This window comes from Agelaius tricolor, unplaced genomic scaffold (assembly GCF_023055355.1).
Source record: "Agelaius tricolor isolate 1412-34295 unplaced genomic scaffold, bAgeTri1.0.p SCAF_11, whole genome shotgun sequence".
Taxonomy (NCBI): Eukaryota; Metazoa; Chordata; class Aves; order Passeriformes; family Icteridae; genus Agelaius; species Agelaius tricolor.
The window spans coordinates 24,171,690-24,184,404 of record NW_027269271.1 but is presented as its reverse complement, the minus strand read 5'-3'; the positions used below and the strand labels follow the sequence as shown (position 1 = coordinate 24,184,404).

General features: G+C 39.9%; 1 protein-coding gene across 8 annotated transcripts in view; it reads left to right on the top strand.

Moving 5' to 3' along the window:
* The window catches only part of LOC139594494 (BEN domain-containing protein 5-like), an 885,873-nt gene that overhangs the window by 218,053 nt on the left and 655,105 nt on the right, over window positions 1-12,715 (top strand). For all 8 annotated transcript variants that reach the window (XM_071436695.1, XM_071436694.1, XM_071436692.1 and 5 more), the window contains one exon: window positions 1,634-1,728. In XM_071436695.1, the coding sequence (XP_071292796.1) occupies window positions 1,634-1,728 (95 nt within the window). The remainder of the gene's footprint in view (window positions 1-1,633; window positions 1,729-12,715) is intronic.

Genomic DNA, 12,715 nt, shown 5'->3' with positions numbered 1-12,715 from the left:
TTGTATGAAATGACTTGAAGCAGACAGATGGTAAAGAAAAAGGTTTTGTCTCTGTTTTCTCTTGTCTTCTCCCTGCATTAATTTCCTTTTAGTATCAGTCCATTACCCTTAAAGATCTAAATTCTAGTCTTCCCTTGACCTATTAAATATCATCTTCAGTTTCCCCAAAGTTATAGTTTAAACTAAGATCAGATTTAGAATATTTTTTTCTTCATATTCAAACAACTGATGGCTATGTGCAATATCTGGGTAGGTATCCTGTACACTTCTTGCAAAGGAAAATTCTTCCTTTTGCCAGGGGAAGAGAAATATTCCTATCTTTGGGAAAAAAAAAATCAGAAAACTTTTTTTTTTTTTTTTTTTTTTTTTGCTGCTGCTGCATGAGGGCTAAGAAGGGTGGGGAGCCAAGTGTACCCTTGTCAGTTTGCAGATGACACCAACTTGGATTGGAGTGTTGATGTGCTGGAATGCAGGAAGGCTCTGCAGAGGGGTCTGGACAGGATGGGTTGATCAACCAAGGCAAATTGTATGAAGTTCAAAAAGGCCAAGTGTCAGGTCCAGCCTTTGGCCACAACAATCCCTGTGGTGGCTGGAAAACTGCCTGTGGAAAAATGTTCTGAGGGTGCTGCTCAGCAGGGGCTGAACATGAGCCAGCTGTGCCCAGGTGGGCAGGAAGGCCAGTGGCACCTGGCTTGTCCCAGCAATGGGGTGGCAGCAGGAGCAGGGCAGTGACTGTGCCCCTGTCCTGGGCACTGTGGGGCCACACCTCGAGTGCTGTGCCCAGCTCTGGGCCCCTCATGCCAAGAGTGACATTGAGGGGCTGGAGCGAGCCCAGGGAAGGGCAGCGGGGCTGGGCAGGGTCTGGAGCACAGCTCTGGTGAGGAACAGCTGAGGGAGCTGGGGGGCTCAGCCTGGAGAACAGGGGGGTCAGAGGTGACCTTACAACTACCTGGAAGGAGGTTGTAGCAGGGTGGGGGTCAGTCTCTTCTCCCAGATAACAAACAATAGGACAAGAGGTTTTATCAGAGGTTTTAGATTGTATATTGGGGAAAAAAAATCTTCACTGAAAGGGATGTGAAGGATTGGAACTGTCCACTAAGGGAAGTGATCACCTTCTCCAGAGGGATGTGGATGTGGTGCTCAGGGACATGGTTCAGCAATGGACTTGGCAGTGCTGGATTAATAGTTGGACTTGATCTTGGAAGTCTTTTCCAACTTCAGCAATTCTATATTTCTATCCTATGATTCTTTGAAGCAGTTAGAAGGTTTTCACAAGGAATGCTACCCCATCTCCCAGGTTTCCATCCATCTCTGTAATGTTAACTGCAGCACACTGGACTAGCTCTGCTCGTTTTTTTGTCTGGCTAAAATTCCTACTGAAAAATCAGCGTGCTAAATTAAAAACATATATTTCACATGTATCAATGCAGTGTGAAACAACATGGACATTTTAAATACTTCGAACAGACAGGATATCCATTATCTGAGTCTATGGAGAATACCAATAATTCATAAGCTACACATCTATTGTATATGTTATCTGTGTATATTTTTATGCATCTGGTATAGACAGCACATGTAGGAAGTCTTTCAGAATTTATACCTGATCTCTCTTCCTTTTTTTCCCTTCCAGAGAGTAATTTTCAATGTTGTCAACTTCAGTAAAACAAAAAGCCTCTACAGAGATGGGATGGCTCCAATGGTGAAATCCACAAGCCGACCAAAATGGTGAGTTTTTCCCTTAAAGAATTAATGAGATAAATGTGTTTTACTTGGCACTTGGACCAAAGACCCCATGGTTGAGGGGCACTTTTACCTGAGAGTATGAGAACCTTGATGCAGCAGTGCTGTGAGGACAAGTTCTCTTTGGAACAGATGTGAATTTGAATTCTGGGGGCCTCTGTAGTGCCTTGTTTCAAGTGCCATGACTGAAGGGATGTTCATTTGAGCAAACTGAGCAGTCAGGGCTTGGGACAGATTGTTTTACAGAAACTGTCCAGTTCTTGAGAGAGCAATTGTACCATTTTTTGCCTGCATTAATGTCCCAAAAAAACCCTGCAAATATTATGGGACATGGACTGGGGTCGGTCTGGTTTTGAAAAGCTGCTTGGAATTGTTCTGCCTTTTTTGGGGTGGCTGGAGTTTGGTGGGGGAATGTGAGCTCTGAGCTCTGCCACGTGAGTTGACCTCATGTGAATGAGCAGTGCCTGGTCTAAGGCAGAGGGAGGCCAAACAACCTCATCATCAGCTACATAAAATGTACAAAACGAGAACTCATGTGCATATTAAACATGTGAATACCCATATAGATTGTACATTTTCTCAAAGCAAATGTAATGAAACATCTACTGTGAATAATAATATGTAAATCTAGTGAGTCTGAATGCATGCAAGACTCCCAAGAATTATTTGATTTGCCTTTGCCAGGAGACTTGTTTGAATATGGATAGTGAGGTTAGGCCAGAGGTGTACAGTAAGTTATTCTTGTCAGCCTCCACAGCTGCTACTTTTTATTGGTTAATTAGCAATACATTTGATCAAGCTGGACATTATCTGGGCTTTATGAATATATCTTTCTTAAATGCTTCAACTGTCACAAATTTTCCACTCACAAGATGGAAATGGTGGTCATAAGATTGTTCTCATTGTGTGGCTTCCTCTTCATATGACCAACAGAATGGATATTTGGCTTTTTGTCTAGATGGCAAGGTCATATGGACAAAAGAACTGACTCACAGTACAGTTAGTGGATTGAGTCAATTCCAGCTCAATAGGAACATGTAATAACATTGAAAATTAATTTAAAAAATCCATTGCATTTAGTGTTTTTGTAGCAAAAGCCATGTTAATTGTGTTTACTATTTAACTTCAGAAAAATCTTTTGGGGCATTTCAGGGCCACATTTATCAAGCATATTTTAATCATCTTTCAAAACCTTAGGCTTCTCTCACTGCGGTCTGGTATTTGCAGCTGAGTGTATTGTGTTTTAAGTTTATCTATAAATCAGATATTGCTTTCATACAAATTTTATGCCTTACTTTGGTTTCAAATTAAAGTGTAAATCTTACAAAACAATGCAAAATGGACTTATTTTTTTAGAACATAGAGGCTCCTTCACTATTTTTAAAACCGATTTCTCTTCAATTTCCCTGGAGATCTATTTATTTTTGTGTTTTATATTTTTAGAGGATGTATTTTGCTCCCATGAAAGTGAGGAATGAATAACATTGCCTGAAGCCAGGCACAGTGTAGGCAGCAGGTGCTGAGCAGCTTCCTTTTACAGGGCTACTACCACACTTTAATCCTGTTTCAAAAATTCAAGATGTAATTTTTTTCTTTAAAAAGATGATTATTCTATTAAGATATTTTTATTTTTTTCTAATAGTCTGCATATGAAAACATCTTGCTCTGCTTTGAAGGTGCACATTAATTCATACTGTTATCAGGGACCTTGGTGATATTGGGGTCTACTCAGTATAATTTTCTGTCTTGATGTTAATAGGATTTATGCATGTGTTTGCCAAGTGGGAAAACATATATATTATTTTTGGATATATGAGCTCTATCAGGGCTGTCTTCCATTTGGATTATGCCTTTCACAGTTACCTCTGTATCTGTTTCCATGGCATTCTAGTGCAACCTATAAACAAAATTTTCTCTTTCTCTGTTTGCTGAAATAGGATTTAGCAGCAGTGGCAGCTGCTGTTGCAGCACACAGGTGGCTGTGGTCCTTGAACACGAGCAGGGCAATATCCAGCTGCATTGATTGGATCCTGTTTGATGTTTTGTATGTATTACTCTTCTAAGCAGTACTGGATCATTCAACGCTGCAAAAGTGCTGAGCTCTACATGAGGGGAGGAAGGTGTGGAAGGAGACTATTGGAACTCTCCACCTCATATTAGGGTTTTTGTCAGCATAGCAGTTTTTGTGGGCACAATGTAATTAAATTAGAAAATGGTATATTAATTAAAAAAAGCTGAAGAAATGCTAAAGGTTTTAAAATCCAGTTAAAGGGAAGATTACCAGTAGCCATGGGCTACAAATACTCTGTAGCTCAGGCTTCATCTCTGAACTCCTCTTTATGAAATATTTGAGGAATTAATCATTATTGTGCCTGCATTTGTTCTGTACCAAAATTCACCCAACTTCCTCTGACCCCACTGATAGGCACAACCATGTGTCACACATAACTATTCCACTCCCTTTTTAGATGATCAATTTTTACTTTTAGATGATAAATTGCCTGTTTTCCTTTTTGCATTTGAGAGATATAGGTACATTATCCCTCTTAATAAAAGATGTTCAGGCCTGAGTTAAGGCTTTTTTGATTTAAATGAAAACTCCTTCTGTATTCAGGCTAGAATTTGACTGTACTGCTCACAAACCCCTGCATATCAAAAGTAGATTGGCCTCCAGAGACTGTGAATTTTAATATTTGTTTTGAATGTGGTTATGCAAACATGGCTCCGAGCTTTGCAACACTTTGTGAGTTTGATTCTTGACTCTGGAACAAATTGCTGCCAAGTGCTCTTGAAGTAGAGAGTGTGTCAAACAGAGATCAACGTTTTTGACCTGTATTCTCTTGCCCTGTGGGGTAAGATCTTTAAATGCAGACAGCATCAAGGTTCAGCTCAGTGTTACTGATGTAAATGGAGTATATCACTGTCATCAAAGCACTCTATGTGGACACAGATGTTCTGGTGTTGACATATTCTTCTCTTTTGAAGCAAGGCCAAACATTTCCAGTAATGAGCTACTGGAAAAGAGGAAGCAGTAGGGATATCCTTGAGGGATAAGGAAAAATATAGGTTTCACTGTAAAGAAAAAGATTTCTTAAAAAAAAATATTAAAGCCTGGAAAAAAATTCTGATTAAAATGATGCATATGTTTTCCCCACATTTGGTCATGGACACTAAATAGTAAGGGATTATATCAGTTGTATTAAATTCACTGCATTGAAGCATGGCTCACATATAGAAATACAGCAATGTGTCACACCTTGTGACATCAGTTGCGTACTGGACAAGATAAAACTCAAGATTTTATTACAAACCAAGGAAATAGACTGTGTCACTTTAACATTTTGCTTAAAATTTACTATTGCACCAAGATTTTAGAGAATTGGAGGGTATTTTAAAATCAAAAATTGCTATATATAAATTTTTTAATATAAAACCTTAGTATCATAGAGACCTGTTCTGATTTGCCTGTGTCTGTTTTTCCTGTTTAGTGGATGTGAAGAATTTGAAGGGAGATGGATTTGAGGAAATTGAATTTTTGCTGTGTGTTGTGGACTTTGTGCTGTAATCCTATTTTTCTTTGCTGCTTGATTTAAGTATGACATTATTTTGTTGCAGTTTCTTAATAATGTTTTACACTGAGAGCTCTGTCTTTGGAAGTAAAGGTAGTAAAAAAGCCTGCCATGTGGGCATAGCAGTAGAAGACCATCTAAGTACATATACTGTACTAATTTATTGATTGCACAAAGTTTTACAAGTTTCTCAAAGTTAAATAGAAGAGTGAATTGTTCGAGAGGCAGCAGATTTTCCAAATGATGAAGTGAGCAAATATTCCCTTTGGGCAGAGAACAGCTATAACTCTTGATTATTCAGTGTGAGCATTGCCTCATTGGGGACATTAGTTTTTCAAATTGTGCTAATCTTTTAAAAGTAACAACTGGCCACTCATCACCTTAGGTATTTCAGCAAGATCATGTGCAAAACTCTAATTAGTATTTATAGAACAGCAACTCCTCCCAGTAGAATAGTAGCAGTAGCTGGCAAATATCTGGTTGACACCTGTTAAGTCTTTAGACATCCATTGTATTTTATTCTGCATTTCAAATGAGTAGAGAGCAGTAGGTGAAGTCCCCATAATTAAGGGATAAAGGATAATAAATAACATGGCTCTTGAGTGGATGAACACAAGGTTAAAGGCTGTTCTGCAGTTTTGATGCTGTATCTCAGGAACTGTTTGTTTGTAAGTAATAATGCTAGCTAAAATATTATTGAGCCTTCAGCATACGGAGGATTTATGTCTAGATCTAAATGTGTTTTGTTTATAATGTCAGATTTCAAACTGCTTCTTGGCAAAGCAGCTGCTTTCTTCCCTTTTATCTCACTCAGCAGCGATGGCTTTTAACTGGGTAGGCCCCTTCCCCAGCAAGCACTCTGCTACCTCTGCTGCTAAAACATCTACTGCTAAATGCTCACAACACATTGCTTCTGAAGTGCTTTTCTTTTCCAGCAAACCTGGAAGAACAGAAAAACTTCTGGGTAATTAATTCAAATTTGAATCTTTATGTATCTTGGTAAATATTGTCATGATGAGGAATTTTGGTAGACATCAAGAAAAGCAATGTAAGTTTTATGAACAATACTCCCATATGTTCCATTCATCAGAAGGGGACAAGTCTGAGAAAATCTGAATTTTGAGTAGCTAAAATGTGTTGCTTCTTGCCAAGTTTCTTTAACATTTGTGTCTACAATGCAGTGTTACAATCACTACCATGTCTACCAGGCTGCATTATACATTCTGAGACTTTCAGCAGCATTTTTAGTATGTATTTATATATCTTTAGCCATAAGATAAGCTGTTTGTGAAATGAGCTGTCATTTGTGGTGAAACAGTTTGAGAATAAAGCACTAAATATATATATAGCTTGCTAATCTGAAAGACTAAAACTGCTTACTATAAAATATGTGGCAGGCTGGGGCTAGTGATAACATCACCTGAATTTAGGTGAGGAAGATGAACAAGCTGTTAGCATTACCTGCTTCCTTCCTTGGCCTATTTTACAACTTTGGCTACTCTTGGAGGTTTGTTCTTTTGCCAGCTCTGTGATGTCACGTGTGCTTGCTCCTGCTTTCCCGAGGGATGTGGTGAGAATGCTTTTGGAGGCTCAGGAATGTGTCCCGTGGCACAGGTGGGTGTTGGTGCAGCCCCTGCCAGGGGCAGCTCCAGCTCCTCCCTCATCCTGCACAGCTCTGCACAGGAGCACCAGGCTGGGAGTGGGCCCAGGGTAAAACCAAGATTTCAAGGAAGAGAAAGAGGATTTAGCCTTGGTCTGGGTCATGGCACAGATCCAAAATCAGCTGTACAGCTCCAGCCACAGGAGCAGTAAGGGAGTTGGGAACCAGTGGCTGAAGCAGGGACGAAGGATTGGGATAGCAGCTCCCACAGAAATGCCTTGGGAACTGTCTGGGGAACCACAGCCTTAATTTCAATAACTTGTAGCATTTTATTTGGAGAGCATAGGGGGAAAGGCATTTCAGTATCAACCTTTTGATATCCCAATTTGAGTGAAAAGCAGAAGCTTTGTCTTGGTCTTAGTGCAGCTCTTTGGCAGAAAATAAGATCTTTTTAGACAGGTTTCAGGTTGCCATGTATATTAAAGTGAAATAACTGCCAATCCCTGGGTAAATTAATGTTTGTGTGAATCTTGCAAAATAACAAAAGAAACAGTTCCAACCTCTCTACAAACCTGTAAAAGAAACACAGTCATTTCCTCTTTCCCAGCTTAGCAAAGGTGGTTTTTCCTGGATGTAGAGAGGAGATTCCATGGCACTGTTATTAACAACAACTTTTGTGGAAATAGAGGAGATATTATATTCTCCTGAAACAATGTTTGAGTCAGATCCCAAAATTAATTGTTTATTGTGTAGATTAATGGGATTAAATTTGTGTCAAGAAAGTAAGTTACATTTTATTGGAGGGATACTTCATTGAAAATTTAAGATGGAATTATGTTGGAGAAAACTAATAACAAAGAAATTAATATAAAGAAAGGCAAATGAGTTTTAGGATTCAAAGAGAAAATGAAGAAGTTCCAAAGGCTGCTATGCCATCATGAAAAACCCCAGCTGTTTTATATGTATGTGTGTGTTTCCTCATCATTTATCTAACTGATCTCCTATAAATCAATTTATTTAGATTACAGCAGAGTCAAAAGGCCCCAGCCAGGATCAAGACTTATTGTGCTTAGTGTTGTGGAAACATATAAACAGACAAAGTCCTTTTTTAAAGTTGTGAAAATTTTATGATTGATTTCAGTAAGAGCAAAGTTAGGCCAATACTGAGCACTTCTGAAAACTCCATCCTTAAAGATTTATTCCAAGCAGTAACTGTTTAAAAAATGACATACTGCTTACATAAGAGTCTAAATATTTGATGGTTATAGTATTTACATCTAAAACACCAGAGGCTATGTGCTTTAATACCTCAATCTGTTTCCCATATTCTCTGTCAACATGAGTTCCCTGCATTGATTGAGGGCACTCTGTGATCCCTAAGGTTGTATTCATGAAAGGTTACCCTTGGCACTACTTTATTCATGAAAGGTTTGAAGCCCATAGGAAACAAATGAGTTTGTTCCTGTTAGGTGCATTTTTGTCATCTATAAATACTTAATTACTGGGGTTCTGATGAGAACTTCAAAAAAATCTTAAAAGCATACAGCTGTGTGAAAATAGCTCCCCCATCACCGGTGCAAACCACAATGAAATTTGCAGTTGGGAGATTTTGTGGCAGTTTGAAACAACTGAATTGTAGGTTTTTCACACTACAGTCCATGGTATTGAGTTTAATAGCTGCAAAATATGACCAGAGCTGTGCATTATATCCCATCCTGAAACAGGTCATTCTCTCTCCTCAGGTGATGGGCATTTGGTGGAACTGATTGCATGAAAAGTGTTCACAGAACTGGGTCCCTAACCTTGGCAGGTTTAACAAAAAGTACATAAAATTGAAGCTTTTTTCTCCCTGAAATGAGTCTGTAAGTTAGATAAATATGGGCAGCACTGAGCTCAAAGTAGAGTCAAACTACCAAGAGGACATTGCAGCTTTTCATTGCAATTTTATACTTTGGACTAATGGAGTGAAGCAGAATGAAAATCACCTCTGTTAAGAATGGCATTTATCAGCTGTAAGTACTTAGTAGTAAGAGCTCTACACAGACAAAGCTAAGTGTCACCAAGAAATGTACTTGAAAATCAGACTGTTAACACAAGACTACACAAATAAGAGCCAAAAACTGTAATCAGAAAATGTAACATCTCTTTAAGAATCTTTTAATGGTCTGAAGAGTGCTAGACAAGTTGAATTTAACAAGATGTAATAACCTATGACATAATATAATTGAGAATGCACCAGGACGCAGCACAGGCAGGTTAAATTTTGGCTTTCCTTCACTTAGCCTTGCAACTTTAAAGATCTTTCAACACAGGGTTTTAAAAATACATAGTCCTGTTTAAATTTACATATGACATAAAAGCATAGAATGTGAAATACATCAGAAATACAATTCTAAGCAAAGTTAGGGCTGAAACATCCAGCCTAATATTTTTAAATGTTTGTTTGAATCATTAACAACAAAGTTTTTTATTCATTTGCTGTGAAGAAACAATGTTTAGTGCAGAGGAAAAGGTGTGAACTTCTGATAAAAGTGAGACCCTTATTGGGCACTTGCCTTATATTTGAGGTGGTAAAAGTCAAAGCAATGAGTTCAATTTCTCTTTTAATAGAAAATAAAATAGAAGACAAAACCATTTTGCTGTACTGTGGAAATTGAGAACTGTAGAGAAAATAAGCAGTAAATAAATATGGCAAGTGATAATACAGGATCAGAACATTAAAGTAATAGGTGCTGTATATTGAACTTGGAATCATGGGATTCAACAGTTGTATACAAACCCAAAAGATAAAAACCTGGGTTTTATGCTGTGATTACTAGGGATAAGTTATGAATTAACTTCTGTATGATATGGCACTGGTTTGAGAGAATTAAAATTTAATGATAATACAATAGGGATAAGATCTTTCCTGTATCTTTAGATGCTGAGGCAGTGCTTAAAGTTTGTTTTTTAAAACTGCTTCAAGTAGGATTATTGAATTCCAGCTTGAAAGTGAAACTTTGTCTTCCTGCTTCACTATATTAAGCATCTTTGAGATTGAAAACCTAGCAAGAGCTCTCCTAGTGTGATTAGAATGTATCCAATATTTTTTGGCAGCAAATACTAATTCCAATCATTCTGTCTAGTACTGCTCAGGCAGCACGAGGATAACTGGCTGTCAGATGTTTTGGGTAATGGAAAGGTGAGGCTCCAGGCTCTCAGGGGAAAGCTGGCAGCTTTGCTGACAGTTCCCTGCCTCTGGAAAATCAGAGTGCTGCTGGGGAGGGGATGGGCTGTGCTGGGTGAGTGGTCTGGGCAGGGCTGGTTCTTGGCTGGAACAGAATCCCTGTGGAAACCACGGATCTTTGGCAGAGGGCTGAACCACACAGAGCCTTCATTACCACCCTCAGGTTTCCTTACAGCTTTCCCTGCCTTCTGCTGAGCTCCTCTGGCTGGGATGCAGGGCTGGTTTACCATTATGGGCTCCTGGGGTATTGGGAAGCTGGTCTGGGACATTTCCTGGTACCTGGGGTGGCATTCTCCGGCTGGACATGCCCACAGCTGGGCTGTGCAGGTGGGTGGGGTGAGCCATGAAGGTGGGTGAAGGAGAGACATGCAGGTGGGCAGTGCAGGTGAGCAGTGCAGGTGGGTGAACAGTGCAGGTGGGTGGGCAGTGCAGGTGGGCTGTGCAGGTGGGTGAGCAGTACAGGTGAGCAGTGCAGGTGGGTGAGCAGTGCAGGTGAGCAGTGCAGGTGGGTGAGCAGTGCAGTGGCCACCCTCAGGGCTGTACCTGCTGCAGATGATTCAAAGCAGCCCCTTGGGGAGAACAGGGGCTCTGAGGCAGGAGGGGAGCCCTGCACGCCCCGGCCAGGGAGGGATTCCTCAGCTCCTACACCACAGCAGCGTGTGAGCCCTTATCTGATTTTGTCTTTTAACAATGATGGGTGTGTGGGAAGTGTTAAAAATGTTGACAAAGAAGCCATAAAGTGTTTATTTTAGCTGGACTGCTCTGATGGAAAGAAAGTGCCCCGCGTGTGGCTGGGCTGCGGCCTACCTTGGGGCACCTCCCTTAGGGGCTGCCTTGTGCCCTTTTCTAGGCCTATTCTCAGCTTTTTCCCCATTCTGTGCCCTTGCACAGACACTGCCAAGCTCCATGAGAGGCTGGCATCCCTGGTGAGTGGCTGTGGGACTTGCTGGCACAGCCTGTCCCATCAGAGGTACCTGTGGGTGTGTGAGCAGGGTGTGTGTGCTCACTCTGCTGCCATCTGCCCCAAAACGTGTGGCCAAAGGAACTGTGTCCTGAGAAGCACAATCATGAGCAGAAAGTGTCCTCTCAGCAGCTCAAGGATTAGACTTTCATTAAGGATTGGCTGTTAATTTATTAGGGACTTGTAGCAGGTAACTGGACCTGTAGTAAAATGACATGAAATGGTAAAATTAGTAACTTCCCTAACAGGGAATTGCTGTTGGGATTGGGGAAGAAAATGGTGTTTCTGTTTGTTTTTTGTTTGAAAACATCACTGTTTTTTATCCTTTCTGAGGTGCTGCTGTAAAAATGCTGAATTCATTCTGTGGAGAATTCTTTTGGAATTGTTTATTGGAAATACGTGATACCATTTACAAAATTTATAGGCAGGGACATTTCAGCTCAAGATAAAGAGATTCAACTTAAAAGGATAGATTTACCAAAGAAAGAAACTGAGGAATATCCAAGTTAAAATAACATACTCTGCCTTTTAATATGTGATAAAATCCTCTCCTGATATTTTTCCTAGTGGAATTAAAAAACACCAGTACCCCATGGCTTCACAACCAGAAGTGATATAATGATTTAGCTTTGATAAGAAAAAGAAGTTTTCCCTGTCTGCTATGGTACTGGATACTTTAATGTTCTTATGGTTGTTTTTTAAATGTCATTCAGTCAATGAAGGGGAGTCATGTAGCATGTGTATTTTTCTGTGTAGTTTTTTATTAAACATAATTCCCTGAGCTCTCCTGAGGGACTGTCTCTATCCTGGGGGTACTGGTGGAAAGGATTGTGATGCCAATCCTGCCCAGGAAGTGTTTGGCTTGTTTCAACTCTGTGAACTTGAGGAATGACTCAGCCAGGGGAAAAGTGCTGCTGCATGTGCAGTCAGAAGGGCTTTACCTTCAGGAGCAGCTTCTGTAGCTAAAAGCAAAGATAAGTAGGGAAGGAAACACATTCAGATTCACTGAGTGTTAACCCCTGCAGGGGAAAAGCTGATTCTTGCTTTGAAAGGAGAAAAAAGAAAAAAAAAAAGAGAAATACTGTGTGTGTACCTGGTGAAATGAAGGGTTATTGATTTAGGTGGGAATGATGGATATAAATAGACTTTTCTGTATAAGTTAAAAAAACAAACAAGCTACAAGCCCTGTGCTGTGTGTCACGCTCTTCAAGAATACATGTTTATGTTAACTGTTACATTCCTGCCTGAAATCTGGGGGTTTTAAAACCAGAAAATTATTTACAATCAGAGAGTGTTCACCTGGAGGAAATTTCCAAAAGAGTGGAAATTTCCCAGCTGATGTGAGGAACTTTTAAATCAGAAGTTGACATCTGTGATCTGTGTGGCTGCAGTCTTTGAAAAGACTCTCAGAGTACAGGGAAGTGAACAGAGCATTCTGGATTTGTCATTTCTAATACTCATCAACTTGTTTCTGTGTGCTATGGAAGTACAGAAACCAATAACCCAGATGAATCATAAATGTCTGGGGTGGGTGTGCTGGTATTTTTGTGTAGGGATGCTCCTTCAGCTTGTGTCCCTTTTCTTTTGGCAAAGAATTCCAAGTTTTCACTAAGGAA